Below are 27,866 nucleotides of genomic sequence, written 5' to 3'. Positions count from 1 at the left end.
ATAAGTTTCTATTGGTTCTAGTTGTAATGTTGAAATGTGAAGCAAATTTAATAATTTTCTCATAATAATATCTGTTCATAGAAGTATTTTTTTGTGAGATAATGGCTACCGCTGACATTAATTTGGAAAAATTTTGGAATAATTGTACCTCTGGACAATTCTCTCGATTAATGGACTCTGGATTCGATGATTTAGTGACAGATAAGAAAATACCGAGTGATGTGAAATTTGCAATATTCTTGAATTTGCAACATGTAGAAGAAGAATTGTCCGAATCTTATTTGTATTCTTTTATGTATAAAAAATATCACTAATGGCAATTGAAATCGGCAGAGGGACATTTTTAAATTTTGTTAATGTTACTTTAGGTGCCAAGATGGCGGTTCGTCTGATTCCAGCAAGAAAACAATGGGACACACGTTCTAACCTAACCTATTCTAATAATTCGGTTGCTAATATTTATGGTAATTTATTAGAATAGGTTAGGTTAGGTTAGAACGTGCGTCCCCACTGTTTCCTTGCTGGAATCAGAGACGAACTGCCATCTTGGCACCTAAGGTAACATTAACCTCAAATTTTTATAAAACATTTGAGCTTTATTTATCTTAAGTCTGGAATTGAGCCGAAATGGAAAGAACCGGAGTCTGTTCCAGCTGCTCCACAAAGAGATGAGTGTAAAAAGGTAAAAAACAAAAGTAGATTCATGTGTTGAAATTAAAAAACGTGTAAAAAAATCATGTAAAAAGAGAAAAATTAGTGATAACGATTGTAAATCCAATAAAAGTGAGAAAAAATGAAAAGGAAATGTAAAAAAGCGTCAAACACGTGAGTAAAGATTTGTTTTATTTTATAGTTAGTGAAACTTGTAAAATAATCTTGAAAAATTTATTATTTACTAATGTAATAATTATTTTTTCAATGAATTTTAAATACTAACTAATTTGCATAAGTTTTTGAACATAGTACGCGTGCGTAGTACAGTAAACAAAATGGCGACCGGAAGCGTGGCCATTGGGGTTCCCTAGGTAAACTTTAAGGAGGAATAAGCGTATTTTGTACACAAGTACTTTCTCGACCCAAGAAAACATCTCTAATCCAAAATATTCGTTCGAATCTTCTAGCTGAATAAAGCAAGCCGTACAAAACAAAATTTGTAAACACGTGGATAGCGGCAGTGTCGGTATCGTTCGCCATCTTAAATACTGAACGCAAGCGCCAAAATGTAAACGAATTGCCGCTTGTGTGGTTGTGCTGCCACGCGGCAAAGATGCGTTTGAGACACCGCTTTTCCTTGCCGCGCCGCATGTGTGCATCCTCCTTCAAAGTTCAATGGGGATGTTACACATCCAAATAAATGAGTATTTATAAGTCAATACATTCAGTAACTGTTATGTTTCACAGTTACATTAGTAAAGTATCATGTAATGTAATGGTTCATATTTTTGTTTTCTGATGTAAATACTGTATTGTATTATGCATTTATATTCTTTTGAAAATTTATTCTTATTACTTAAATAATGCAAAATTATGTGTTCGTTTCGTGCCAGGCTTACTTTTGGTGACTTGCACGTACACAATGCCTTTGTTCAGGCACAAGTATATCTCCATAAATGTTTGAACACAAGCATTACGCCATATCTGCTGTAATCACCCGTTGTATACATTACTATGTAGCGAAAATAATGCTATGTAAAGTGATTTGCTTTTCTCCAAGTTGTAAAATTTTGTATTTTTTAACCTTAATCTTGTAGAATCAAAGTAAAAAACCAACAAAAAAGATAGAACAAAGGTAATTAATTATAATAATAATTAATAAAAGTTTAATTAATGGAATTAACGAAATATCGAAAGAGCAATATTAAAAGAAATATTCTCTTAGGAGCTACGTTACTGCTTATATTAGTGCTAATAAATAAAATTACTCGGTTCAATGAAAAAATTTTAAATGTGTCTAAAAAATAAGCAATTTGTTTTAAAAATTATCGGTTTTGTATTATTATCAAGTATATTCAATTTTTCAGATGGGCCCAGCAACAGAACGTGCACATTTGAAAGGTACATTTGCAAATGGAATGATTGTATATTTTATTATACCGGAAGGACCGTTTCGACAAAGATTTATACGACATTATTATTATCCATCTCGATTTGCAGCCATACTTGATTATGCTTTGTTTTTTGCGGAATATTGTATGGTGAGAATGTGTCATTTCAATCACTGATATTTGAAAATATATGTAATATAGTTGTATTAATTATTGGAAATATTTATGATAATAGATTCAGCGGGACATTCACGTATGGAATTACAAAATGTATTTGAAGAATCCAGTTTACGTGTCAGAAGATAGCACAATTTCGAAATTTAGAAAATGGTACTCCCAGTTCTACAGCGAAAACAGCCCGAGAGTTGAAGAATAAGGACTTATTTGGTGATTGTAAGTAATTTTATGCTTCGTAGAGCTTTCGAATGAACTTAGAAATATTCGTTAAATTTCGGTTTTTATAATTGATTTTGAATCGTAATTCGTGTTACAGCGTTAAATATTTCTTAACTACATTGAAATTTCTAGTGTAAAGTAAGATATAACCTGAAAAATCTATTTTATATTTTGTATATTAATAATTAACGTTTTGTTTAAACTAGGAAATTTAAAATAAAGATAATTGTGTGTTTCGTTGATTGTTGCTTTTCTATATGTATAATCGAGACGAGTTGATAATAATAATAATAATAATCAGTGCAGATTCCAAACGGTTAGGAGTTGAACGTTGAAATTTAGTACAGTGTTAGGGTACGTCACGAGAACGCACACTAAGAAGGGATTTATCGAAATTCCTCCCTACAGTTGAAGAGGGACAAGATTAAGGCTTAACACTTCCATTGTTGATGGAAGTGTTAAGTAACAATGGAAGTGTTAAGTAACAATGGAAGTGTTAGGTAATAATGGAAGTGTCAACAATGAACGTGTTACGTAACTATAAGGTTTATTATAACGTAATAATCTTAATTTTCGCTAAAACGGTTAGGAGTTGAAAGTTGAAATTTGGTACAAAATAGTAAATTTAAGTTCCAAAGTGTTAAGTAACAATGGAGAACAAGAGAAAGCGACGAATTATAAGCCCATATAAAATTTAAACTGAGTTAAGTAATTATTTCTTAAAGAATGCAAATATTAAAGGTGTTTGTGACAATTGTATTAAATTATTGGCAGACAAATACTTCAAAGTCCTTATTAAAGCATATGTGACGAAAAAAAATAATAATTCATCTGAAAATTTTCTGAAAATAAAAAATGCTAAATTAAAGATTTCACATACGTAATAACTGTATTATCCATGACCTATATGATCAAATTGTGCACATAATACATTTTGGTGTTCAATGCGTTTTAATTTAATGTAAAAGTGTTTTATTTTAAAAAAGTGTTTCAATTTAATAAAATTAAATTAAACCTCAGATTTTAATTTTTAAAAATCTGACTTATTTCATTTGATTTGTTTTATTGGTATTATTCTTTCCTTGAAATCACTATCCATCCACGTTTCCTATGAAATAAAAATATAATTCATGTTTTAAGATGTATTTTATCATCGTTTCCCTTTTATTTCGTTATATTTTTGCAAGTTTTGGTAAACTTTACACAGTCGGCGGTGTTAGTGTTCTCCTCGAACAGCTAGATGTCAGTAGTTCGCGCTGTCGCCACTACGGTACATGCTAATTCACGAGAGTTTCCATTATTGTCTTATAAGCTATTTGGTTAGATAACTGGTACCACTCCATTGTTACAAGGAAAAGTATGGTGTACGGAGGGAAGCCACTATTAATTCGAAGTTGAGAAAATATATATTAAATAAAATAAATGAAAATTATAACAAAAAAATTACAGCTCGCGTTCTGAGAAAGAAAGTAATCACGAATGTGGTTATCGTTGATTTAATTCTCAACGTGTGCGTAATCACATTAAAAAAAGTAACTTTTCATTGACATAAAAAATCGCTTTATCTGATCTTTTTTCAAGCAAACACAGGATGTTGCGACATTCTAACTTCTAACACTAGGCATGAATCAGATGTAAGTTCGGTCGTAAAGAAATTAAATAAGGTAAGATATCTTAATGTGCATAATATTAAGGGCAGCATTGGAAATGATTTTGTTGCACGGTATAAATTTTTTTACACAGTATTCCACTTATATTATCGTTTTCTATATTATAGTGTAAAATTATTATATAATTACTCCATGTTAATTTATAACATTCTGAATGCTGCAGTCCCTTCATGAAACGTAATTATAAAGTATAACGGTTGGTTGATATTTTCTTTCTTCTCTACTAGAGATATAAAAGAAATACTTTTAATTGGCTGCAATTTTGAAAAATTGTATATCTATAAATTTCTTCTGTTGTCCCTCTGTTCATGCATCTGTCTTTTTTAATTTCGAGAACGGAATTAGACAAATAAAACAGGAAAACAGATGTGGATTGCTGAGGGGCAATAGGCCTCAATTAACTATATACACCAGCGCTGTCCAACTTATCATAGCCCGCCGGCCATATTTTCTTCACCAAACCTTTCGGGGGCCAAGAAGGTTGATAAATGAAAAGTCAGTTTATGTTAATTAAAAAAATATTTTATTTATACTAAAAAGAAAACTTTAAAATATTCGTAATATATTAATGAGAACATTGTGGCCGTAATTGTTTAGCAACAATATCTTTTATGTCCACATCAATATTTGTTGTGGCAAGTCTAATTATATTTTCAAGAGCGGAATCTTTCAAACTGTTTCTATATTTTGACTTTATATATTTCATATCGGAGTATGCACGCTCGCAGATATATGTACTTCCGAACATTGATACAATTTGAAGTCCAAAATCTCTCAATTTTGGATATTTCTCTTTATCTAAAAATTTGAATATTTCTATTCCAGTTACTCCACGAGATGTAAAAAATGGGTCAGCCTGCAGGTCGCATAATTCTATTTGATATTTAAGATCAAAGTAATTGAATCACAAAATAAATCAATAGACGGTTTAAGATCATCAAATTGAGAAAATCTTTCATTGAAATCTGTAATTAGCATATCCAATTTTGGTAGAAATATTTTAAAATTGGCTTCTATATTACATTCTTTCATTTCTTCGTAGATCTCTTTGCAAGATTCAAAATGAAATGAATTATTTTGCTCCAAATTAAACCTTAACAATTTTAATTTGTTTCTAAAATTCAGTAACATATTTATAAAGGCAACACATATTTCGATCTTGTCCTTGCAAGGATTTATTCAAAATATATAAATAATTTGTAATGTCCGTTAGGAAAGCAAGTGAATAAATAAAATTCTTATCAACTAAATTTGCTGTTAAATTTTCATCGAGGGCAATTTCTGTGAGAAAAAGATGAACTTCTTCTCGAAGTGTAAAGAATCTCCTCAAGCACTTTCCAGCACTTAACCAACGTACGTTACTATGTAAAACAGATCTCCATACTCAGTTACCAATTCATCCAAAAATGTTTTAAATTTTCGGTGTGTAAGAGAACGATTTCCGCCGCGAGTTAAATTAGTAATTTTGTAAACCTTGTCCATTACGTATTTTAGTTGTAGGGATAAACCACATAATGCCTCCTGATGGATAATACAGTGTAACATACGACATGTCATTCCTTCTTTTTGCAAAAGTCTCGCGAGCCCAATATTTTTGCCCATCATAGCTCTAGCACCGTCGGTTACAATAGCAGTGCACATGTCAAATCCGCCGTACTGCTCTGCTGCACATTTTAATTGTTTGTAAATATCTTCACCTTTTGTTGTTCCGTGTAATGATTGTAATTTTAAAAGTTCTTCTGAATAATTATAGTTTTCATTTACAGTTCTCATAAAGATAAGCATTTGACTTGTATCGGAAATGTCTGTGCTTTCATCCAATGCTACCGAAAAATAGCAGCAACTATTGATTAGGTTTTCTAATTTATTAGTGACGTGCATGCTAATCTCGTTTACACGTCGGCTTACAGTCTGGTGAGAAAATGATAACGAAATAGTAAGAAAATTTCAAACTGTGTCATTAAATGCTTGAGCCATTTTTATGGCACATTTTTTAATTAATTCTCCATCCAAAAATGGCTTCTTTGACTTTACTATTTCTAAACAAACTTCAAACGATGCAGCTACAGATGCTTCTTGAAATTTTGGTTCTTGATTAAAATAATTCGTTTGATGATCCAGCTGCTTTTTTATTTTTTTTACTAGTGGTATTTTCATGTCTCGCGTGTAGGAATGATACTTTTTTTCATACATGGAAAGATAATGGCGCTTTAAGTTATATTCTTTACACACAGCTATGATTTGTAAACATTCCAAACACTGTGGTTTACCATTCTTGTTCAGAATAAATAAATAATCTATCTCCCAGCGATCTTGAAATTCTCGATTTTCGAGGTCTATTTTTCTTTTATTAGTAGCACTCATATTCAATAATTTTTTTAATTAATAAATAAATATGAAATTAAGTTAATAATATTATAACACAGTCACTCTTCAACAAATTCTAGACAAGACTGCACTCGCACGATTGCATGAATCAACCAAATAGCGCAGGGTAGTGTGCGCATCACGTGCGCCAACCATAGATAAACAACAATTAACCACAAATATAATATGTGGCGCCAACGTTGAGCCAACCATCATTAGACGTTATACGGATTGCTACTGTATTCAGCCAAGTTGAGTGAAGTTACCCGAACTAAATAGTACCTACTTTAAATTCAGATTAGATTTAAATTTTCACATAGTAAAATAATTTTAATATTAATAATAATAATTTAGTAACATAAATTTATTCATAGTAAAATGTACTCGCGAGCAGTAAAAATAATTTGACTGGCCGCAAGTTGGACAGCCCTGATATACACACTTCTGATGCGAACTGGAAGTCACATCATTATTTCAATTTAAACGTTTTCCACTGAAAGGACTTAAATAAATAAGTGGCAAGACTCTATTTCTAGTTAAAGATTAAAACCTTAAGAATATGTTGTCGAATAGTTTTAACTATTTATTTATTTTAAGTTTTAAGTAAAGCTGCAAACAGTATATACTGTGTTAAAACTACCGACTCTCTCGCACAATTGAAATATGTGAAAATTGTTTCGTATGAGAACAATTACTTTCTGATATATTGAAGTGTTTATTTTAAATATATTTTTAAATTACAGAATTTAATAAAATTGATACATGTCAAAAATACAGATTATTGCTTTCCACTAAATAATATAAAATGTATTATATTATATGTATGTATTATTTAATGTATTATATTTATTATATTATTAAAAATATAAAATGTTTTTAATAAATTTCTCAAAAAACTAATTTATTAAACATTTGAGATGATTTTGTAAGAATAACTTTTGTATTTCGAGTTACAATTGTGTGAAGTTGCCTTATCAAAATTTCAAAATTAGGGTTGTTAATGCCAAGGCTTTTTGATAGTAATTCGTAAATAAAAATTAATTTATATAACAATGAAGTTAATTGAAGAATATTTCACATTTTAAAAAATAAACTCGAACATTAACTTTACGATGGAATAATTAATATTAATTTGCCTATGCCAAGGTTTTCGAAATACAAAATTAAATTTTTTTCATTACTACATCTAAGTTTCTAATATTTGTAAATATTTATGTTGATAAATTTAATTTAATTATTATCGTGTATAACTGGATGATTGATATATAATCTACTAATGGAGTTATTACAAAAACCGATAAATGTTTTGATTTTATCACAAGGAATTAATTAACTTTTTTGGTAATAATGAAAAGTGCGTATAGCGGCATCTGTAATGAATTTTTATTTTGAAACCTTTTTATATTGTTAATATTTGTAAAAAGCTTGATTTTGAGAGTAGTATCAGAAAAAAAAGTAAATTTTAAAAAAATAGTCATTATCACATCCGACCTAACTGGAGATACACATGACCCCATTTTTGTTGTCAATCTTTGACTGTTTAACACGAAGATTTAACTGCATCAACGCCTGTAATAAACATTTGACAGTTAGCACAAAGTACACTAACTGACTTCGGTATTTACTTTTTCAATGATAATTACTTTTTCTTATTAAATTATTATAAGTAAAATGCTTTGTTGTATTTATTTTCTATAAGATATAAGTAAATAATCCTTATAATACAACTCAAATATATTCATTCATTTTCGTTTACACTAGGAAATGTTTTACATAAAAGAATCTCGTCCTGGAAACCAATAAAAACACAAAACATTACAAAAATTCACGAATAAAACAGAAATACGTTCGAAACAAATGAAATCTTGACATAAAAGATGGTCAACTCCGTACAAATCATTTAGTATACGAAAAATATACGGACGGTGAGATATAGACGGTCTAAACAGGAGCAGATAAAGATGACCGAAGTGTATAACGTGCGGTTACTGTCAAACAGAGTCAGTAAAAACGAATTTTACGTTAAAATATTTTTGAAAATAAGACGGTAAAAGTAAATAACACTTTCAGAAAATACGAAAAGACCTAATGTTTTGTGGACGACACTAGGGTCAGCAGTATAACACATGCCACGTTGTATTGCTGAAAATTTGACAATTCTGTTAATATGACCTTTACAAAAAGTTTGTTGTATGAGACAATATACTGATCGTTTAATGAGTTAACATATCTATTGGTAAATTTATAAATATCGAATATTAGAGTATAACATATGAAAACAATTTTATCTTTGTTTAATTTAAGATTTAAAGATAAATGTTAAACTAAAAGTTGTTTTGTCAATACAGGATGTACAAATTAAACAAAAAATTGCTTACATTTACTAATTAATGCTCACGAAAACACTGAAAACAATTCAAAACAATTCAATCTTTAGAATGATAATACAGTAAGATCTGTCAAAAATGGAAACCGTCCAAAACAGAACAAAAAACTCAATGTGCTGTAGATTTACATTTACAGTAGAGACTCGTTAATCGGAACCCCGGTAATCAGAATCACCGGTAATCGGCACGATTTTCAGTCGTACTGTGTCGTGCTGAATCGAACGTTTTTGATACTAAATTTACTTCTAAAGTATAATTTTCATGTTTTTATATTCTTCAATATATTTATTTTGTTTGTACAAAATGCAGAAATAATTTTTAACAATACGATAGCCTCGATTATTATTATAAAAATTTTCGTTAGGCTTAAAATCGACAAAAATTGAACACGAAGCGACACGCAACGGAGAAAAATTCAACACGAAGCGACACGCAACGGAGAAAAATTTGAACATCGGACAGGTTAATGTATTTATTCGTACATAATCGGAACAAATTACTAATCTGAAGAACCCCAGTCCCCAATTGATTCCGATTTTCGGTTCGCTACTGTATAATACAAATTTTAATACACAATACGACCTGTGTATAATAATTTCATTATGATTATTATATTTTGTATACATTTTAAAATATATGCTTTCGTTCTCTACATATTTCTTTTTCATTCGTTAAAATTGAAAATAATCAACTTCCATTTATACCTATTAATTTTACACAATAATATTTTCCTAATTATTACTAATAATAAAGATGATATGATGTAACAAATTTCAAGGTGACAGTAATCGTTGACATTGAAACTGTGAAGCCGAACTGTAACAATGCCAACCTATTACGATAATAACTTATAATAACCGTTTATGAGTGTTAAATTAATCAAATCTAATAAATTATTTACTAATGAAATTGAACTTTTTTTTCAGAAATTTTTTGAGTATTATTTAAACAAATAAGTTCACTTTTATATACGGCTGTGTAGCAATGGATATATGGAAATATCTCTGTGTAATGGATATGTTTCAATGCATCAGTGCAACAATTATAAATAAACCGTATCTACTGATTTTATTTTTTCCTATTATTCTGGTCATGTATTTTTCGTTATCAACTTATAATAGAGTTGTTGTAAGTATAATTGGACAGGTGTTGGTTGTTTAAAAAATATTATTTACATTTCAACGGTAATTTATCGATGTAGGACATGACAGATATCGGTTATGAGGATGGAAGAATGAATGCGAAGGAATTACGTAGAAAACGAATGCAGTTATTAAAAGAAACAAATAGACTAAGAAGAGCAAAAGAATGTCTTCCAGTATATCCAAATGGATGGATACCTTTATTAGAATCCAGGGATCTGCCTATTGGGAAGTGCAAGCCTGTTACTGCCCTGGGTAACGTATTCAGACGTTTCATTATTCATTTGTTTTTAAGATTGTTTGTGATATAACTTCAAAAGTATCAAACATTTCACATTTTTTACTTATCTCTCAACATTTAGATAACGATTTTAGTATCTTTATTCGAATATGATTGGAACTTGATGGAATCCATGAACCAGAATTTTGTATGGAAGTGTCTAACGCTTAGTTGCAAGTATATTTTGGTTTTTGCTGAAAAGCTATTGGGTCCGGATTCGCCCTGTCGTTGCTGTTTTGTTTTTTATTTACATGGACAAAGTGCAATTTGAATTATTAGACTTATTGTGACGTAATTGTGATTGGTCTATTTTATGATTTGAATCACAACCTTAGGAAAGTTCCAATGTCGGTGACGTAGTTCGTTTGTGATGTTGATTCATTAAAGCAGCAAAGCCTTGATCGATTTTTTTTAATTTTTTGACCAATTGGTTTTCGAATTATGATGAAGTTATAATCATGAATAATTTTAATGTCGATATAGGTAAGATGTGGATTTATACTTGAACGTGGCATCGAAAAACATTTTCGATGTCAAAGGATATAATGTTGATACGGCTTGTAGATAGCTTTTGCGGTGGTGAATTCAACAAGATTTAATTCTTCTTAATGGTTGAACTATTAAACACTATCCGAAAAAATTAACTTTTCTATCAAATGTGGGTAGCTCTGTTATTGAATATATGGTTATCTTTTAATATTTTGTCCTTGCGTTAGCGTTGTATCTTGTCGAATTTCTTACATTCACTGAACATTTCCTAATGTGATTGTATGTATCTATTGATATGAGACTTCCTTTGGTTGAAAAGGTCCTGTTTTACTATGCCCCGTATTGTTTGGAAAGATTCAAAAGTTGAAATGTTTGAAAATGCAGATAAGCAAAGTTTTTAAAATGAAAGTTCATAATTTCATCTCGTTGATAATTCATACAGCTCAATTATATCCTACTTATATTATATAGCAAAGAGGATTAATTGCAGGCTGTAGGGTATGGAATCGCCTAGGCAAGCGATTTCCGCCCTGTTTTAATATAACGAACTTTCGTAACGGAAAAACTGGTAGAAACGGTCGTTAGAAGTGTCCGTTGGAAAGATCAGTTGTGTTTCCAATCGACGACAGACAGACGATTGGCTGGCGGAAAAAGTGACCGTTGGCCGGACGTTGGGAAACTTTCGAATTTGATTGGCAGAGGATTCGAACGCAGCCGCTATATAAGCAGTAGTTTCGGCGGGAAGATCGGATCGTCTTGGATCGTATGGGATCGGATCAGATCAAATCGGGTTAGGATCGTTGTTAGCGAAGTTCTAACTGTCTCTCTCGTTGGACGTTACAGAAGTTTGGAGAAAGTGAACTCCAGTAATTTATTACGAAGGTGTTCTTGACTCGGAGGAGCTGCTAATTATAAGTCTGTAGTGGAGATCGTAAAGAGTTTTTCTGACGAACTTGTACGGAAACAGTCAGTTGTTGTTGGGATGAGTGTTTGTGCATAATCAATTGTAACACTATTTTGTATTTTTTTGTACATTTGGATTGTAAATATAAACTTTGTGTTTCGTTAAACCAACTGAGTGGTTATTTTGAACATTACTGGCGCAGTTGACAGGATACTTTGGATTACGTTGGATTACGTCGAATTATTCTGGATTATACTCCAAAGAATCGGAAGAACTGAGCTACGACAGAGAAACAGACGTACAGAGCATCACCAGCAATTAGACCCAGGTAAATTATTTGTTACTCGCTAGCACACAGAGATGCCTAGATGCACGAAATCGTGGCAGCTAGAGGCTAGGGACTGGAAGGATGACAAGCAGGGAACGTCACATAGGACAAGCAGGTCGAGTCGTGAACTCGAAGCACATAGGTTTTGGGCCGAGATTGCAAAAGTCAAAGCTGAGACAAGGAGAACAGAGATAAAATTAGAACAGCTTAGGTTATGGCGGGGGATTACCGGAAAATTAGACAATGCGAGGTGGCAGGAACAGCAAACACGACCCAAAGGACTTAAAGTCGAGGGGAACCGCAACTTCGGGGATAAAACAAGCTTGTCAGGAAACAAGCCGTGGGTGGAATCGGATAGGCCAAGGGAATCGCTAGAACTTGAAAAGGCAAGGCTTCGTTTGGAGATCGTGAAATGGAAGGCCAGAACAGCAAAAATCGAAGCGGCGAGCAAGGCGAGAATAGCGGAAATCGAGTAAGAGATGAAGAGAGCAGAGACAGAATTAGAACAGCTTAAAGTACGGCTGGGGATCACCGGGAAATTAGACGATATGAGGCGGCCGGAACAGCGAACACGATCCGAAGAACTTAAAGTCGAGGGGAACCGCGACTTCGGGAATAGAACAAGCTCGTCAGGAAACAAGCCGCGGGTGGAATCGGATAGGCTAAGGGAAACTGACCGGCAGGAAAGAGTGTGTCCTGATAGGCGGGTAGACAGCGAGGCCGAACGCATGAACCCAAGGCAGCGAACCTTGTGGTGGTGGAGGTGAGAGCATCCAGACTCTCTTTCCACCGGGGAGCGGGGAAGCGAAGGAGCGGGTCCAGGCCATGCGGGGAGAAGAAAGGCCCATGCCTGTATCTGGATCGAGGACAGGAACCTCTAGAGTCAGGGTGGCAAAAGGCCCCGTGCTAATAGTGGAGAGAAGGCACAACTCACGGGTAGACAGGGACATTAGAGAGTCTAGTAAAGTCGTGGCAAGACAAGAGGAGGCGGTTCACAGTATTTAACCCGAAGTCAAGAGGTCGCCGAAGAGAACTAACATAGAAGGCAGCGGAAGCAGTCCCCCAGCTAAGGACGTTTCGGGAACGGAAACTTCGGGTATAGGGGAGTCAGGGGCTCCTAAAGTTGTGACGGGAACGAAGGAGAAAAGCTAACTGGTTGGAGCCTTCAGTCACCATGTTGATAAGGTAACGATCCCGATGGAATTGGAGAAGAAACGTTTCACAAGATCGCAGGAATTGGGGCAGGTGTCGCGGGCAGTAGCGGGCACGGTAAATCAGACCCCGGGCGTACCTAGATCGGAAGAGGACCACCAAAAGGTGGGTGACCAGAAAGGAAATACCCAGGAGAAAGGGAAGGAAGGACCCACGGAATCACGGGAGTCAGGGCTGGTATCGCGTGCTGTAGCGGGCATGTTAAATCAGACCTCGGGCGTACTGATATCGGAGGAGGATCACCGAAAGGTGGCTGACTGGAACGAAGATACCCAGGAAAAGGGGAAGGAACCGGAACGTCTTTCGGATACGGCGGACCGCGGAATTAGGGACAGTGAGGAAAACCGGGCGGGTCCACGGGACACCCAAGTCCAAGATAGGTCGCTCCCCCAACCGTCTGAAGCCGCCGGGAGAGGGAAGGACACGTCGGTTTCCAAAGACTGCAGAGGTCAGGATAGTGGTATCAGCAAACCCTTTAAACAGGCTGTAAAACTCCCAGAAAGGAAGGAAAGGATGTTGGGGCTAGCTTACAAGACCCCGCAGGAAGAACATTTAGGCGGTCAGAAGGTGACGAGTCGCATTCACTGTGGTTCAAGCCGTCGGGAACCGGCGACAGGTATCCGAAGGTACTGCCAGAGTTGGCACGAGTACCTAAGAAGTGCATCGGCTCGCCTTGCGACACTCGCAGAGGCTGAGGAACTGAGTTTCGGTGGTACGATTTTGGTGAGGAAAGCGTAACAGGTCGACAAAATCGACGCGCTGGAAAGGGGAGAATACGAGGGTGGCTGCTAGGGAAGGTTAGAGAACAACGGAAGGCAGTTAGGCCAAGGTAACAGAGTAGAAGTCTGCCGAATACAGACTAGTACAGGCAGAATAGGGTTTGGCTCGGGCATAAGTGTCAGAAAAGGAGCGACAGCTCCGCCTACGCGTCAGGTGTACGATCGCGGCCGGAAACCCAACCAAATCGGGAATTATCCCCTACGTTCCCTGCCTTCGGCGTGGGATGCCCAGGCTAGTAGTTTTAAAGGATATTTGTCATGGATCAGACTAGGGAAATCGCATCAAGATACGCATAAGATCATAGTAAAATGCGCGTGGACATCGAACTGATCGTGTCGTATTAGGTTCCGCAAGCATCTCTGTGCGTAGGTGCGAGTGAACTTTCCGGTTGTACTGGAGGTAAGGATCAGTCCGCACTAGAGGACATTTGTAAAATTGCTGAGTGTTGTTAGATCAAACAGGCATGGGCTAAGCTCAGTTTGATCCTTGGCCGCAAAGGTGTAGGGTATGAAATCGCCTAGGCAAGCGATTTCCACCCTGTTTTAATATAACGAACTTTCGTAACGGAAAAACCGGTAGAAACGGCCGTTAGAAGCGTCCGTTGGAAAGATCCGTTGTGTTTCAAATCGACGACAGACAGTCGATTGGCTGGCGGAAAGTGACCGTTGGCCGGACGTTGGGGAAACATTCGAATTTGATTGGCAGAGGATTCGAACGCAGCCGCTATATAAGCAGTAGTTTCGGCGGGAAGATCGGATTGTCTTGGATCGTATGGGATCGGATCAGATCGGATCGGATTAGGATCGTTGTTAGCAAAGTTCTAACTGTCTCTCTCGTTGGACGTTATGGAAGTCTGGAGAAAGTGAACTCCAGTAATTTATTACGAAGGTGTTCTTGACTCGGAGGAGCTGCTAATTATAAGTCTGTAGCGGAGATCGTACGGAGTTTTTCTGACGAACTTGTACGAAAATAGTCGGTTGTTGTTAGGATGAGTGTTTGTGCATAATCAATTGTAACGCTGTTTTGTATTTTTTTGTACATTTGGATTGTAAATATAAACTTTGTGTTTCGTTAAACCGACTGAGTGGTTATTTTGAACATTACTCAGGCGTTGAATGTAATAGGAGTATTCGTGCCGCTTTGTAAGATGGTTCTTTTAGTAAACGGAAGAACGCGAAAAGTTACTCGTTAACAAATGTCATACACTAAACAATCAGGCTGATCTTAATGTTTTATTTAATTCAAAAACAAAATATAATTCATTTGTCAGAGCAAAAAACATAAGTATTTTTGTAATTTTTCATTACAACTGGCAAATGTTAAAGGTTCCAGAACGTTTTGGTAACGTGTAAGCTGACATCAGGGTTTAAAGAGTACTTCAGACCATAAGATTTTTCGCAGATTGGTTTAATTATTATAAGCAGTCATTCGGTTTAAATGCACTGAATTTAATTTAGATCCCACCTTTTTCAGTGGCTCTTTTAACCATGATTTTTTTTGAATTTATTATCCCACTTCAGAAGTTAATCTCATTTGCTGAATAGCAATATTAAGTTCTGACCATAATGTAGACAACATTGCATCATTGCTTATTCTAATAGTCTATTAGTTTGTCACTTGGTTAAGTTATTTAGTTGGGTTTATAACTCTGCATTAAGTTTCAAATGATGGTTAGAGGTGAACTTGGAAACTTCCATCGCGAGCATTGCAGATTTCCCGGACTGTAACAAGGGCGTATATTGATAAAATATCTTATATTAAGGGTAAAGCTTATTCTAAAATGAAAGCTGTGCATAATATTCTGAGAAGGATAAGGAATAACAGATGTTTCTGATCAAGAAACTGCTTGCTTTTTTATTCACTTTTAGTTGGTTTTACGGCCTACCCTTCTGAAGGTCTTTTGTTTCGAGGACATTGACTCGATAGCGCTGATATTCTTCTGTCGCCTTTTTAGTTTCGAAAGGTCGATCCAGTCCCCCGCAATTAGATCTGAATTGAGTCTTGAATTTTTTCAAAAACGTTCCGTTAAACGAATTCTTAGCTTCTTGAGAAACATAATCTTACTTGCTATCAATTTGGAATGTGTGGCATATTCTACTCTGAAAAGACCTTTATCGGACAGGTTATTAATAAATTGTTGGTATACTGAAATGTACGGTTTCCTTAACCCTAAGTCAGACAAGCAAGGTTTTCTTGCGTTGTTGACCGCGTAAAGTTTATTCTTTAGCCAGTTTCAATAATCAATTTTGTAAAAATCATAGTGTTTTTCGTCGTTTTCAGATCCTAACTGTTTGTGGAATTGAGCTTTTGAAGTAATAGTCAACAAAACTGCTCAAAATATATCATTTTCCTATATATATAATGAAAAAAATGTATTACGTTTCAGAAATTTTTCAGGAAAACATGGTCAACTTTAAAAGTTTTATTTTACAAACTGTAAACAAATCTGCTGCTATCTAAGCTTTGATTCGCTATCTCGTATGTGTTTTTTAACTGATTCAACAAATAAATTGTTTGTAACAAACCAGAGGTTCAAATATATTTCAGTATTTCCAAAAAACACTCCATAATATTCTACAGAAACTAGAGTTAAAAAACAAATTATTCGCTGATATCATCGACAATAATGGTTAATTTCTTTGTCGGTGATTAGATCTCTCGGTAAAAACAATTTGCCGCTAAATTTTCTCGCAAAATGCGACGCTCCGCAGATTACCACTCGGACGGCCAAATGGCAGTCCCCTCGGTAAAGGTGGCAGCCTACCGCTCTGGGGGACCCGGGATCGAATCCGAACGGGTCGAATAATCCCCAGGAATTTTTTCGGGGGGTGGTCCGTTCGGATATGTCGGGCCCCGTCCCTCACCACCCGGTCGCCCCATTGTGGGCCTGGCCGAACCCATAATGGGCCTACTAAAAAGAGGCCCTCTTAGTGCCCACAGGGCGGAAAGAGTTAAAAAAAAAAAAAAAAAAAAGATTACCACTCGAATTATGTAAACATTCGCTATAAATCGCGTGTTTTAATCGTGTTTTCACTTTTAATTAGCTAACGAAAAAATATTTGACAGTGTTTATACGAATAAATATATTTTCAAAACCGTTTAGCAATAAATATTTTTGGGAACTTTTATCATTCAAACTTTTATTGCTAAGTTTATAGGAGTTTTTTTACCGTTAATTCGCTTTGAAAATTTCGTTTACACGCCTTCTATGCTCCAATTGGTCATTTCTATCATGATTGACTTGATATCAAGTAATGAGCGTTCTTTCAGAACCCTAAATCGATTCCACAGTTTTCGTTAGTCGCGCGGAGTATCACGGTTACCCTGGAACTTCTGTGTGACTTCCTGTAAAAATATTTTTTGTAGAAATTTGAAATCTTTTCATTGCGATCATCAGTACTTTGAAGGAAAGTGGGAATAATATTATTTTTTTAGCATTTAATACATTAAAAAGTACACGCATTTAAAATGGCTGAGATACTCCTGCACCCCGCGCTTCTAACATTACTGTATTGTGAGAAGAATATTCACAAATTTGTTTGTATAGAAATCTGTAAATTTAAACTCGCGATATCTCATTACATTCTCGCTTTGTAATTTGTTACTTACTGTATAAATAAATAAATTTGTAGTAAAAATTCTTACTGGAATTTCAATACGCATTCACGTAGTATAATTTGTATTGATATTTTCCTGCTATATGATGCTTGATTAATTAAAAGTTACTTTAATTACTTTACAGGTCAGCAATTCGTCATATTTCGTGGAAAAACAGGAACATGTTTTGTTTTAGATGCTTATTGCCCTCATTTGGGCGCTCATTTAGGAACGGACGGCAAAGTTCACGAGGATTGCATCGAATGTCCTTTTCACGGCTGGCGATTTTCTGGACAGGATGGTTCTTGCGTAAAAATACCCTACGCTGAAAAAAGTGAGGATTACTAAAAATATATATACTTAATACAGCAACACCAATAATATTTATTGTTAATTCATGTCAGTCGTAGAGAAACCGTGTTGTGCTCGATTGCTTATTCTAATTGTTAAACACAAGATCCTGTTATTAAATCGAACGCTTGGCTTTTGACTCCATTTTTATTTAGTTGATACGGTAACTGATTTTACACGTTTCGGGCGTGACGTTTACACGTTTCATGATTACTGTTTTATAAATAATTGAAATATTGACAAAAACAACATAAAATTTTATTTAAAAAAAAAGACACGTATAATAGAAAATTCAAAGAAAGTTTAGCAATAGTAAACTCAAAACATTGCATAAATAAAAATCTAAGTATAAATATAAATAAAAATTGGTTGAATATATTATAATTTAAACTTTCTATCAAAATACCCCCAGAGGGCTTTGATTCATCTCAAAAAAACTCTACGTGATTATGCAAATACTTAGGCCCACCAGTGGCCGAGTGGTCTTTGTTGCCGCTCATAGCGGTGGTGACCGGACCCTTAACACTGGGAAGTTCGGTCGTGGGTTCGCGCCGCGACTCTGACAGGCTGGCTGCTAGGAGTTTTCCGGGTTTTCTCCTAGCCAATAACGACTGAATAGGAGGCCAGTTCCTCATAAAAGTCTTCCCGGAAGGCACGGTTTCCCGCGCGTACGTTTAGGCCATTAGATAAACGGCTGGCTCTTCGGTCGCGAAGCGATCAATAACTGCTCTTTGGAGGAAAGGCGTATTAGGGCTATAACCTCCATATGAACCTGAGAGGAGAAGAATGAGAATGAGAATGCAAATACGAGAATGCAAATGAGTATAACGAACAACACGAAACATTTCTTCATTTTGCAAAGTCCAATTATACCAAACAGTTGAGAAGAAATTTACCCGAAAGAACATTATAATAAACTGAACGAGCCTAGAAAATATACATTCATCGTCTCCGATAAGAGAATAGAATACGACTAACTGTAAGTGTTTGTTTTACTTTCGTGTATTTGGATACATGGTTTACCACTTTAAACAGATATAAAAAATTTTATAATGGTTCTATAACCACTTTATTTTTAAAGTTCGTGATGTACTGTACAGACTTAAGTGTGTACAAGTGCCGTATCGGGGGGGGGCAAAACTGGTACGTGTAAAATATGTATATTAGATTATTTACACAATTTATTTGTAAAAATAATTTTAATATTCTATATCCTATATTTGGTTTTAGTTGACTGATGAGGGGCAAATACCCGAAACGTGTAAAATCAGTTACCGTATCAACTAAATAAAAATGGAGTCAAAAGCCAAGTGTTTGAGTTAATAACACGATCATGTGTTTAACAATTAGAATGTGAATTCATGCTCAAAACTGACTTTTTTTAGCATTGCAAGTAGATTAGAAGAGAGTGCATTAGTTTCATTTGAACGATGATGTTTCAATTAATTTTTTGAAAAAATGTATCTGTGTAATTAATGCAGTTATTTTCCAGCAGTTTTCAAAGATTAATATGCACTGTAAGAATTAACATGATAAATCACATAGTATCAGACATTGTCAACTGTTAAATATGCCACATGAAACAGTCTGAAAATTGTAAAGCACATTGACCCTATCTTATATGTATAAATAATCTTCGACTGGTCTATAGGCAGAAAGAAAATAAAAAACAACAGATGCAGCATGATAATTTACAAACACTTTATAACAACACAAACAGCATAATTTTCACGAGCCGATTGTCATTGTTACAGGTTGTTTGACAAAAATCGATAGCACAGATAAATTTACATTGATCTTCACTACTTTTCTATGTTAGGCATAATTCTACGCACGTGAGAAGAAGACTACAACATACGCAAATAGCTGAAAGGTTAAAATAAATACATAACAAGCAACCTATGCAATTGGTACTTGCAACTGGCATAATATAGCGTTCACGCAATGAGAATGTACTGTTATGTACAATATGAAAAAATAATACTACACTCTGTAAACATAGTGGTAAATTTACACCAGGTCACACAACAAGTAATGGAGAAAATTGCATACATTTCCCACGCATTTATTTTTAAAATGGCGAACAGAAATAATGTGTACCACTTTGAAGTGGGTCACATGTGCGCCAAATACGCTCTATGTATGAAAGATTTTCGCTGAAGTATTGGTGTGTTAACTTGCGAAGGATTTTTGATAGTTTTTTATATCTACACGTGTGACTCATATTTATATCTTATACGATATTTATATCTTCGAGAGTAAGCAAGTGGCTGTTTAACTTGACATTCCGAGCAACTGCAGCATGTTTGCAACCATGATTACAGCTCAACAGCTGACTCAAATTCGCATTTAGCCGTGAGACAATGACTTAAACAGCTGTTCGAGATTCATTTAAAAAAATAAAACCCTGTTTCGTAGCCATTGATATGACTTCGATAATTCGTTCCTGCAGGTTTTCCGAAACACATTAGTGTAGCTAGTCTTCAGCATCACTCGGGGCTGGTAGCTTGCTGTCATAAATTTCATGCCCGCGTGTGTTGACATGCTGAGTAGGAAATTTAAGATCGAAGATGTTAGATATGCTATGTGACATATACATTGAAAATTTCAATCGTCTATGTCGTTGTCTGCTGGTGATGGCAGTCCCTTTACACATGTATTACAGGAAAACTAAGGTTGACCGTTTTTCTATTAACTTATTCAATGTTTTTATATTTTAAGATCAAGCGTAATAATAAATATTATAACAATTATCTTACGTTGCCATTGCGCTGGACAGAGATATATAATTTTACGTTTCACTGTAAAATTGCAGGTAGATTTACACCTGTTATTTTATGGATTAACTAATTTTACTTTAAATATTGTTCTAAAAGCAATGCATCATACGCTTATATTTTTCTAATGCTAGAAAATATCGTTTTCTTTTGGAATGACATTTAAATAATCACCCATTATCCAATGTATTTGAATTTAGTTCCAGAAGTGGCTAAAATAAAAAGTTGGCAAACGATTGAGCAAAACGGATTCATTTACGTGTGGCATCATGCAGAAGGACAACCTCCTCTGTGGAAACCTCCAGTTATAGTTGAAATAGAGAATCGACTAATGCCGTATAAAGGTCGTAGTGAACAAATTGTAAATTGCCATATTCAGGTATATATAACTATGTCGAGGTACTAAATTTTGCCAAATATACAAATGTATCATTTACGTTTTTATTCAAATACTGTAGGAAATTATTGAAAATCAAGCAGATTTTACTCATTTCGATTGTCTTCACAAATTTGGGATATCGTCCAAAATTATTTTTCATCCCGTAAATTCGTGGAGATTCGTTCAGACTATCGTAAACATCTCCTGCTCTCCAGTATGCGAAGAAAGATTTTACTGTTACGAAACTAAAGGCATTGTCACTAATAAATTGTTCGGAATATCTGCACTACAGTCATCAATTAAACTTAAACAGGTAATTAATTAATAATAAAATATACGTACCACATCATACTTTACGGCACAGAATATTTGTTAAAATTACACAAATAAATATATGCGTTAAAACTTTGAACATAGTTTTTGTTTATTTTTACGAGTTTGCCTTAAATGATCCGTAGGAGGCCAGATGGCCGAGCGGTCAAGGTGGCAGCCTACCGCTCTGGGGGACCCGGGATCGAATCCGATCGGGTCGAATAATCTCCAGGAATTTTTCGGGGAGTGGTCCGTTCGGATATGTCGGGTCCCGTCCCTCACCACCCGGTCGCCCCATTGTGGGCCTGGCCGAACCCATAATGGGCCTACTAAAAGAGGCCCTCTTAGTGCCCACAGGGCGGAAAGAGTTAAAAAAAAAGATCCGTAAATTCTACAAATCGAAGTTAACAATGCGTAAATGACACTTTGAATTTTATATCTTTTGTTACTTCTATTTATATTGCGTTGTATTTTGCTTAGTAGTTTGTATGTATTTTCACAGAGAACCATATTTTAAAGTGAAAAAAGAAAAAAAGAATAAAAAAAAGAAAAACAATATTGAAATGTTCAAGCAGAATACACTCATCATCAAAATAGTTTGTTAGAACTGTTATATACAGTCAAAAAGTAATTACTTCTGATAACAATATGATTTTGTTAATAATGTACAGTACACAATCAAATATTTTTGTTTATATACTGTCTACTTGAATCTTGTTTTTCGATAGGACCAATTATACTTGTGTAGTTTTTGTTTAGTAAGTCCGAAACTACACCAGCATATTACGTCTTATTAAAACAGTAAATCGTAGTACACAATATATACATAAAATTGAAAAAACTAAAATAATAGAGGTAGAAAGAACAAATTACTAAGATATTTTTTTAAATTCAAACACACTAGCCTGGTACTCTCCTGCAAAAACAGACGACAAAATCTGTCGGTGGAAGCAGTAACATAAAACTTGTTATTCTGTCTTATTTCAACGTTGCGTGTACTAATTTAAAGATATTTCAGTGCATTTGAAGCGCTTGCCATCTAACAAGCCGTAAATATAAGCAGCTACTGCATTACGTGAGTCACGTGTCAGTAGTCGAAAATAGTGTTGACTGGGATGTCAGTTAAACTTTCTAAATTTGGCTATGATCATAACGTAATTATGCAAATGTTTGAACAATGGCGCTACTTCTGCTGCTAGTCCTTTGTTATATACAATTTTATGGAACGTAAATGATGTCATGTAAGATTATTTGCTTCTTTCCAATCATTGAAATTCTGTAATTTTCAATTTTGGTAGTGCTTTTTAGAACCAAGGTAATTATTATAACAATAATTGATTAAAGTTTAATTAATGTAATTGATGAAATATCGGAATGTCAATATTAGTGTAAATATCCTCTTAGAAGTTGTGTTACTGTTGTGTTACTAGTGCTAATAAGTAAAATAACATATTACAAATTATAAATGCGTCTAAATGTAATCAATTTTTAAAAAATTATTAGTTGTGTATTTATTATCAAATAAATTCAATTTTTCAGATTGGCCCAGCAATAAATCATTTAAATTTCAAAAATATATTTGGAAGTGGAACGATTGTATTAGCGTATATTCCGGAAGGAGCGTTTCGACAAAGAATAATACAACATTATTACTTTTCTTCTCGATTTGCAGCCATATTTGGTTACATTTTTTCATTTATCGAAACTTTGTCGGTGAGATTGTTTTATTCTAATTACTGAAATCTCAAAATATACATGAAATAGTTGTATTAATTATTGGGAATATTTATTTTAATAGATTGAGCGGGACGTTCGCATATGGAATTACAAAATGTATTTGAAGAATCCGGTTTACATGTCAGAAGATAAGACAGTCGCGAAATTTAGGAAATGGTACTTTCAGTTTTACAGCGAAAACAGCCCGAAGGTTGAAGATCAAAACCTTAATTGGTGATTAGAAGTAATTTTATACTTTATAAATCTTTCGACCGAATTTACATATATTTGTTAAACTTCGGTTTTTAATTGATTTCGAATTGTAGTTCGCGTTATAGAGTTAAATATTCATGCATTATCTTAAAATTACTATTACAACGTGAGTTATTACGTCTAAAATCTATTTTTTGTTTTGTATTTTAATGCATAAATTTTTGTTTAAACTAGGAAATTTAAAATAAAGGTAATTGTGTGTTTTGTTGATTGTTGCTTCTGTTTACATATCTTAAACCATTTTGCTAATCAATATCAAAACCATTTCAAAGTAAAATGTATAAACAAGGGACTTATTTCTTATTTAGTTTGAACGTTAAATTGGTATAGCGTAGGAGACACTACTACAGAGCAAAATAAATATAAAAATTACATTTTTAAATATACTAATGAACAGTGAAGACAATGAAAGAAATCGAATAACTATTGTACATTTTACCTCAGAATTTTGTTTATTGATGTATCCTGCCTGTAAAGATATATTGATTCGTTTGTTGAGAAATGGACTGTAACATGTTACACGTTCATGGCATACACTCGCTTACTTTTTTATCAACGGAGTCGAAGTTTAAATTAATAGAGAATCAATTATGACACTCAGCAGTCGTTTTAGGTATTTTAGAATTTTAGATGCGATTCTTAGTTTTTAACTACGTTTAGTCTTCATTGAGTTTTGTATTTATTGAGTACTTAGGTGTATAAATTGATAACATTTCAGACATTGTTATAAATATTTTTATATATTTGATTTTTTAACTAAATGTTCGAACCGGTTTAAATTCCAATTTGTTATTGCGTATTGGTTCAATTATAAAACGATTGTAAACGTTTCAGAAAATTGATCAGGTTAAAAACGTACTTTTAAAGAAGTGTAATGATTCTCAGCAATACGGGTATGAGTTATGTAACAATTACTATGGTTGTTGAAAATTACCATTAATAGTAATAACTTAATTTCTAAACGTGCAATATTTACGAAATCATCTAAATCGTTTTCTCAAGTAATGCCGGGCACATTTGCTAGTTTTGTAAAAGATTAAATTTGTAAGATATCGTATGATTTTCTTAAAGTTAGCTGTAACGAAGTGTTTTGTCTACAGCCGGATATAAAACAGTATTCTATCAACGAATCAAATTTTGCGAAAATAAAGCAAATATTTTAACTCTGCATAATAGAAAACAACTTTAAACATATTTTTTTCTGCCCTGTACTTTCCTATTATGCAATTTTCGTATTGGAATGCCATCATACGCTGCTTTGAGGTAGAAAAAGGATAGTTGCAAAAGAGGATTGAAGTTTATTCGACAAAAGTAGCAGTTGATTTTCTCTCGTAAGCGAAATTGGTCAAAGAATACTTATTAATACTGGTCTACTATTATTATTTGAATAATAATCCATGTTGCATAGGATGTGATTGTCCCGCATATGATCGAATTTGCTATTCTAAACTTTGAAAGACTTCAGACAACTTATTTAAATAAAAAAAATCACGAAATAATGAGAAAATTATTGCTTTTATGTGATTTTCTCCAAAATCTAGTTAAACCAAGTCAGAAAAGCAAAGCTTAGCAACAACATCAAAGTAAAAGAGAGTTTCGAAATTTGTGGCATAAGAGTTCTGGAAAATTTGACTCAACGTGTGAATAAAGTGCATATGCCCCAGACTACAACTACAGAAAGTTTTGGATGAAGCAATGTCGTCTTGATAGTAAATAGTAAAAATAAACATTAGCACAGGAAAAAGTTCCAGGTTTGTACTTTAAAATCGTTGCACGAAATTAATTTGGCTAAACGGTAAAACGTTTCTAAGCAGTTTCAGTGAAGGAAGTTTTGGGCAATGGGTTTATAACATAACATGGAGAAATTAAAACGAAGAAGGGGCGGGGTGTGCAGTTTTTTCGTAGTTAAGTATTTATCACGTGGAGGTACACGTGAAAATCGCGTTTATAAGAAATTATTAGAATTGGTATAGTCTTTTTGCTTATGGCAACGCAACAAGATAGCAATCTGACGAGGAGGATGCATTCTAGGAAAACATTAATGAGATGTTTGACTTTATTTATGTGTTCATAACGTGAAGGAGACCCAGAAAACATGACGTGGCCAATCTGTTGGCAACGCTCGAACCCACGACCGACTAACGTCGTTTGGCGGTTTTGTCCACTTGGTCACTGGATAGCTGTTATTGGGCTGCATCTTGAAAAATTTGTAGACTGATAAATTCACTATCGTCTGTCTGCTGACTATCCCTAATCTCGAAAACGGGGTTAGCTAGAGGTATGCCGAGACCAGATATTGAAAATGTAGGTGCAGGAGACTCCAATTAACTATATTCGAACTTCTGATAGAAAACGAAAGTAAATTATTTCAATACAAAATTTTTCAACAAACAGAGTTAGATACCTAAGTGTCATGGCTCCATGCCAACAGGTAAAGTATGATGTACGGGGCAACCCATCACTGTACGCAGGCAACTGCTATGTGATACTTCTCACAGTAATAGCATAATGGTGCATCTATTTAGCTCTATATGATTGTCACAATAATTAAATGAATATAATATATATGTATTTAAACTTATTTCCTTTTTTGTAAGTATTATATTTACTTTATTAGTTTATTAAGATTTATGTTAATACATGTGAAGACAGATAATGTAGAAAGACATTAGTCGATATGTAGATATCCTTGAATATTTTGGTGTAAGATGTACGACATGATTCAAATTAGAAGTATATGAACGTAACTTCTGAGTTTCGTAGCAATTGGTCAAATGGCCTAGGCGTGAGTAGCGAACCAATAAAAAAATAACCTGATTTGTATACATGTTATGGACCAAGTGATTAATACGGGCGTTATTCATAATGCTTGGTCATTACGAAAATGACTAAAATGGGCGCGCAGTCTGAGAAATATTGATTAACTTATTAAATTGACCAATCATTATGAATACTGCTAACACCTACTTGGGCAAAGTGATTATAATACATTGAGGAGTGATCATCTAACATACGCCAACCACTCAGCACTCGCATCTGAGTTGTGCGTGCGTGTTGCGTTTAATACCGAATTTTAAATTTATGCGATTAATAGTAATCTTGTGTGACATTTTAATTTGATTAAAAAACTCCACTTATTTTATTTAGAAATATTTATTTTTGTGAATTATTTCAAAATATTTAAAAAAACACGTAATCTTTTAAAAGTAAGTACAATTAACTATATTAATCAAACGGAAAAATTTTACCTATTTGCACCATCATAGCGGCAATCGCGACTGTTCGTGCCTCCTGACGACTCCTCCAGGCCGGGGCAACTAGCAGGCTCCAGATTGTTTAATAAACGTATCCAATTTTAAAGTTTATATCTAATCTATATATATAACCCATTGAACGCGTACCTGCCGCCTGTTCTAGAGCCCTTTATAAACAGTGTGTGGTCAACTGGGGGGTCAAAATATGATTGGCTACTGCCGATCACGTGGTTTGTGGACGCCATTATGAGGCCAGCTTCCGATCTGCTTATGACAAGTGAGTGTCAATAAGCTATTTATTACGATAAATAACAGGATTGGAAACTTTATATACCAGGTAGTTCCAATCTAAAATAGATTCTAAACATCAAGTTAGTTCTTACTTTGCTATACTGACGTTAAAAATTATTATTTTAGCCTTCAGGTCTATTGATACATCTATATCGCTCTTAAAGCTACCACATAAAAATAGATCATGCCGGGTTGATCAGCCATTAATTGTCCAAAATAGAGCTCCTCAATTCAAACTGCATCGATTTCCAAGTGATAAAGCTAGGAAAAAAAGCATTGGCGATTAAAGTAAACAGGCTGGATGAAAATAAGAAATGGATTCCTAGAAAACATGCATTACTTTGTCATAAATTTTATGAGAAAGAATCAGAATTTTATGCGGTAAGAATCAGAATTTTTATGAGAAAAGACTTCTGCTTTGCCTACGTATTTAATTGTACATTGCACATTAATAAACTAAAGCTAAAGAGTATTAAGTCTGTTAATATATTTTAACCTTTATAAGTATATTGGTTTAGTGATGTGAATATTTACAATTAACTCTCATAGGTTCATTTTGAGAAAGATCAGTGTGAGAATCACAGGAAGGATGGAAGAAGATTGCTGAAGCTTGATGCCGTTCTACACTTTTTTCTCACAGACCTACACCTAAGAGAAGATGCTCTGAACCAAAAACAGGGTATAGAAACAATTGTGAGCGTATAGATCCGACCTTGGACCACAGTTATGATACAAATTATCTCCTATGACATCTATGCAGTTTAGTACAGGTATATTTATAATATAAATTTAAAATATTCTTATTAAATATTCTATTTTTTTATTGCATACTTTGATTTTTTTTGAAGAAAATGCTGAAGAATGTAAAAGCACGAATGAAGATGAAGACAATGAGACATTCGGTCCAGTATTTCGA

The 27,866-nt window shown here is 34.1% G+C and overlaps 1 protein-coding gene across 1 annotated transcript in view; it reads left to right on the top strand.

The window, feature by feature from the left end:
• Positions 1–27,655, top strand: part of LOC136969390 (cholesterol 7-desaturase nvd-like) — a 47,608-nt gene extending 19,953 nt beyond the window's left edge. The window contains exons 4-8 of the mRNA XM_067263527.1: positions 20,926–21,104; positions 21,184–21,417; positions 22,956–23,129; positions 23,215–23,343; positions 27,500–27,655. Of these exons, the coding sequence (XP_067119628.1) occupies positions 20,926–21,104; positions 21,184–21,417; positions 22,956–23,129; positions 23,215–23,343; positions 27,500–27,655 (872 nt within the window). The remainder of the gene's footprint in view (positions 1–20,925; positions 21,105–21,183; positions 21,418–22,955; positions 23,130–23,214; positions 23,344–27,499) is intronic.
• The last annotated feature ends 211 nt before the right edge of the window (positions 27,656–27,866 follow it).

The sequence above is a fragment of the Centruroides vittatus genome, unplaced genomic scaffold (genome assembly GCF_030686945.1).
Source record: "Centruroides vittatus isolate TY-2023 unplaced genomic scaffold, ASM3068694v2 contig_178, whole genome shotgun sequence".
In the NCBI taxonomy this organism is placed as follows: Eukaryota; Metazoa; Arthropoda; class Arachnida; order Scorpiones; family Buthidae; genus Centruroides; species Centruroides vittatus.
The sequence above is the reverse complement of the archived record's forward strand: the minus strand, read 5'-3'. Positions and strand labels throughout refer to the sequence as shown.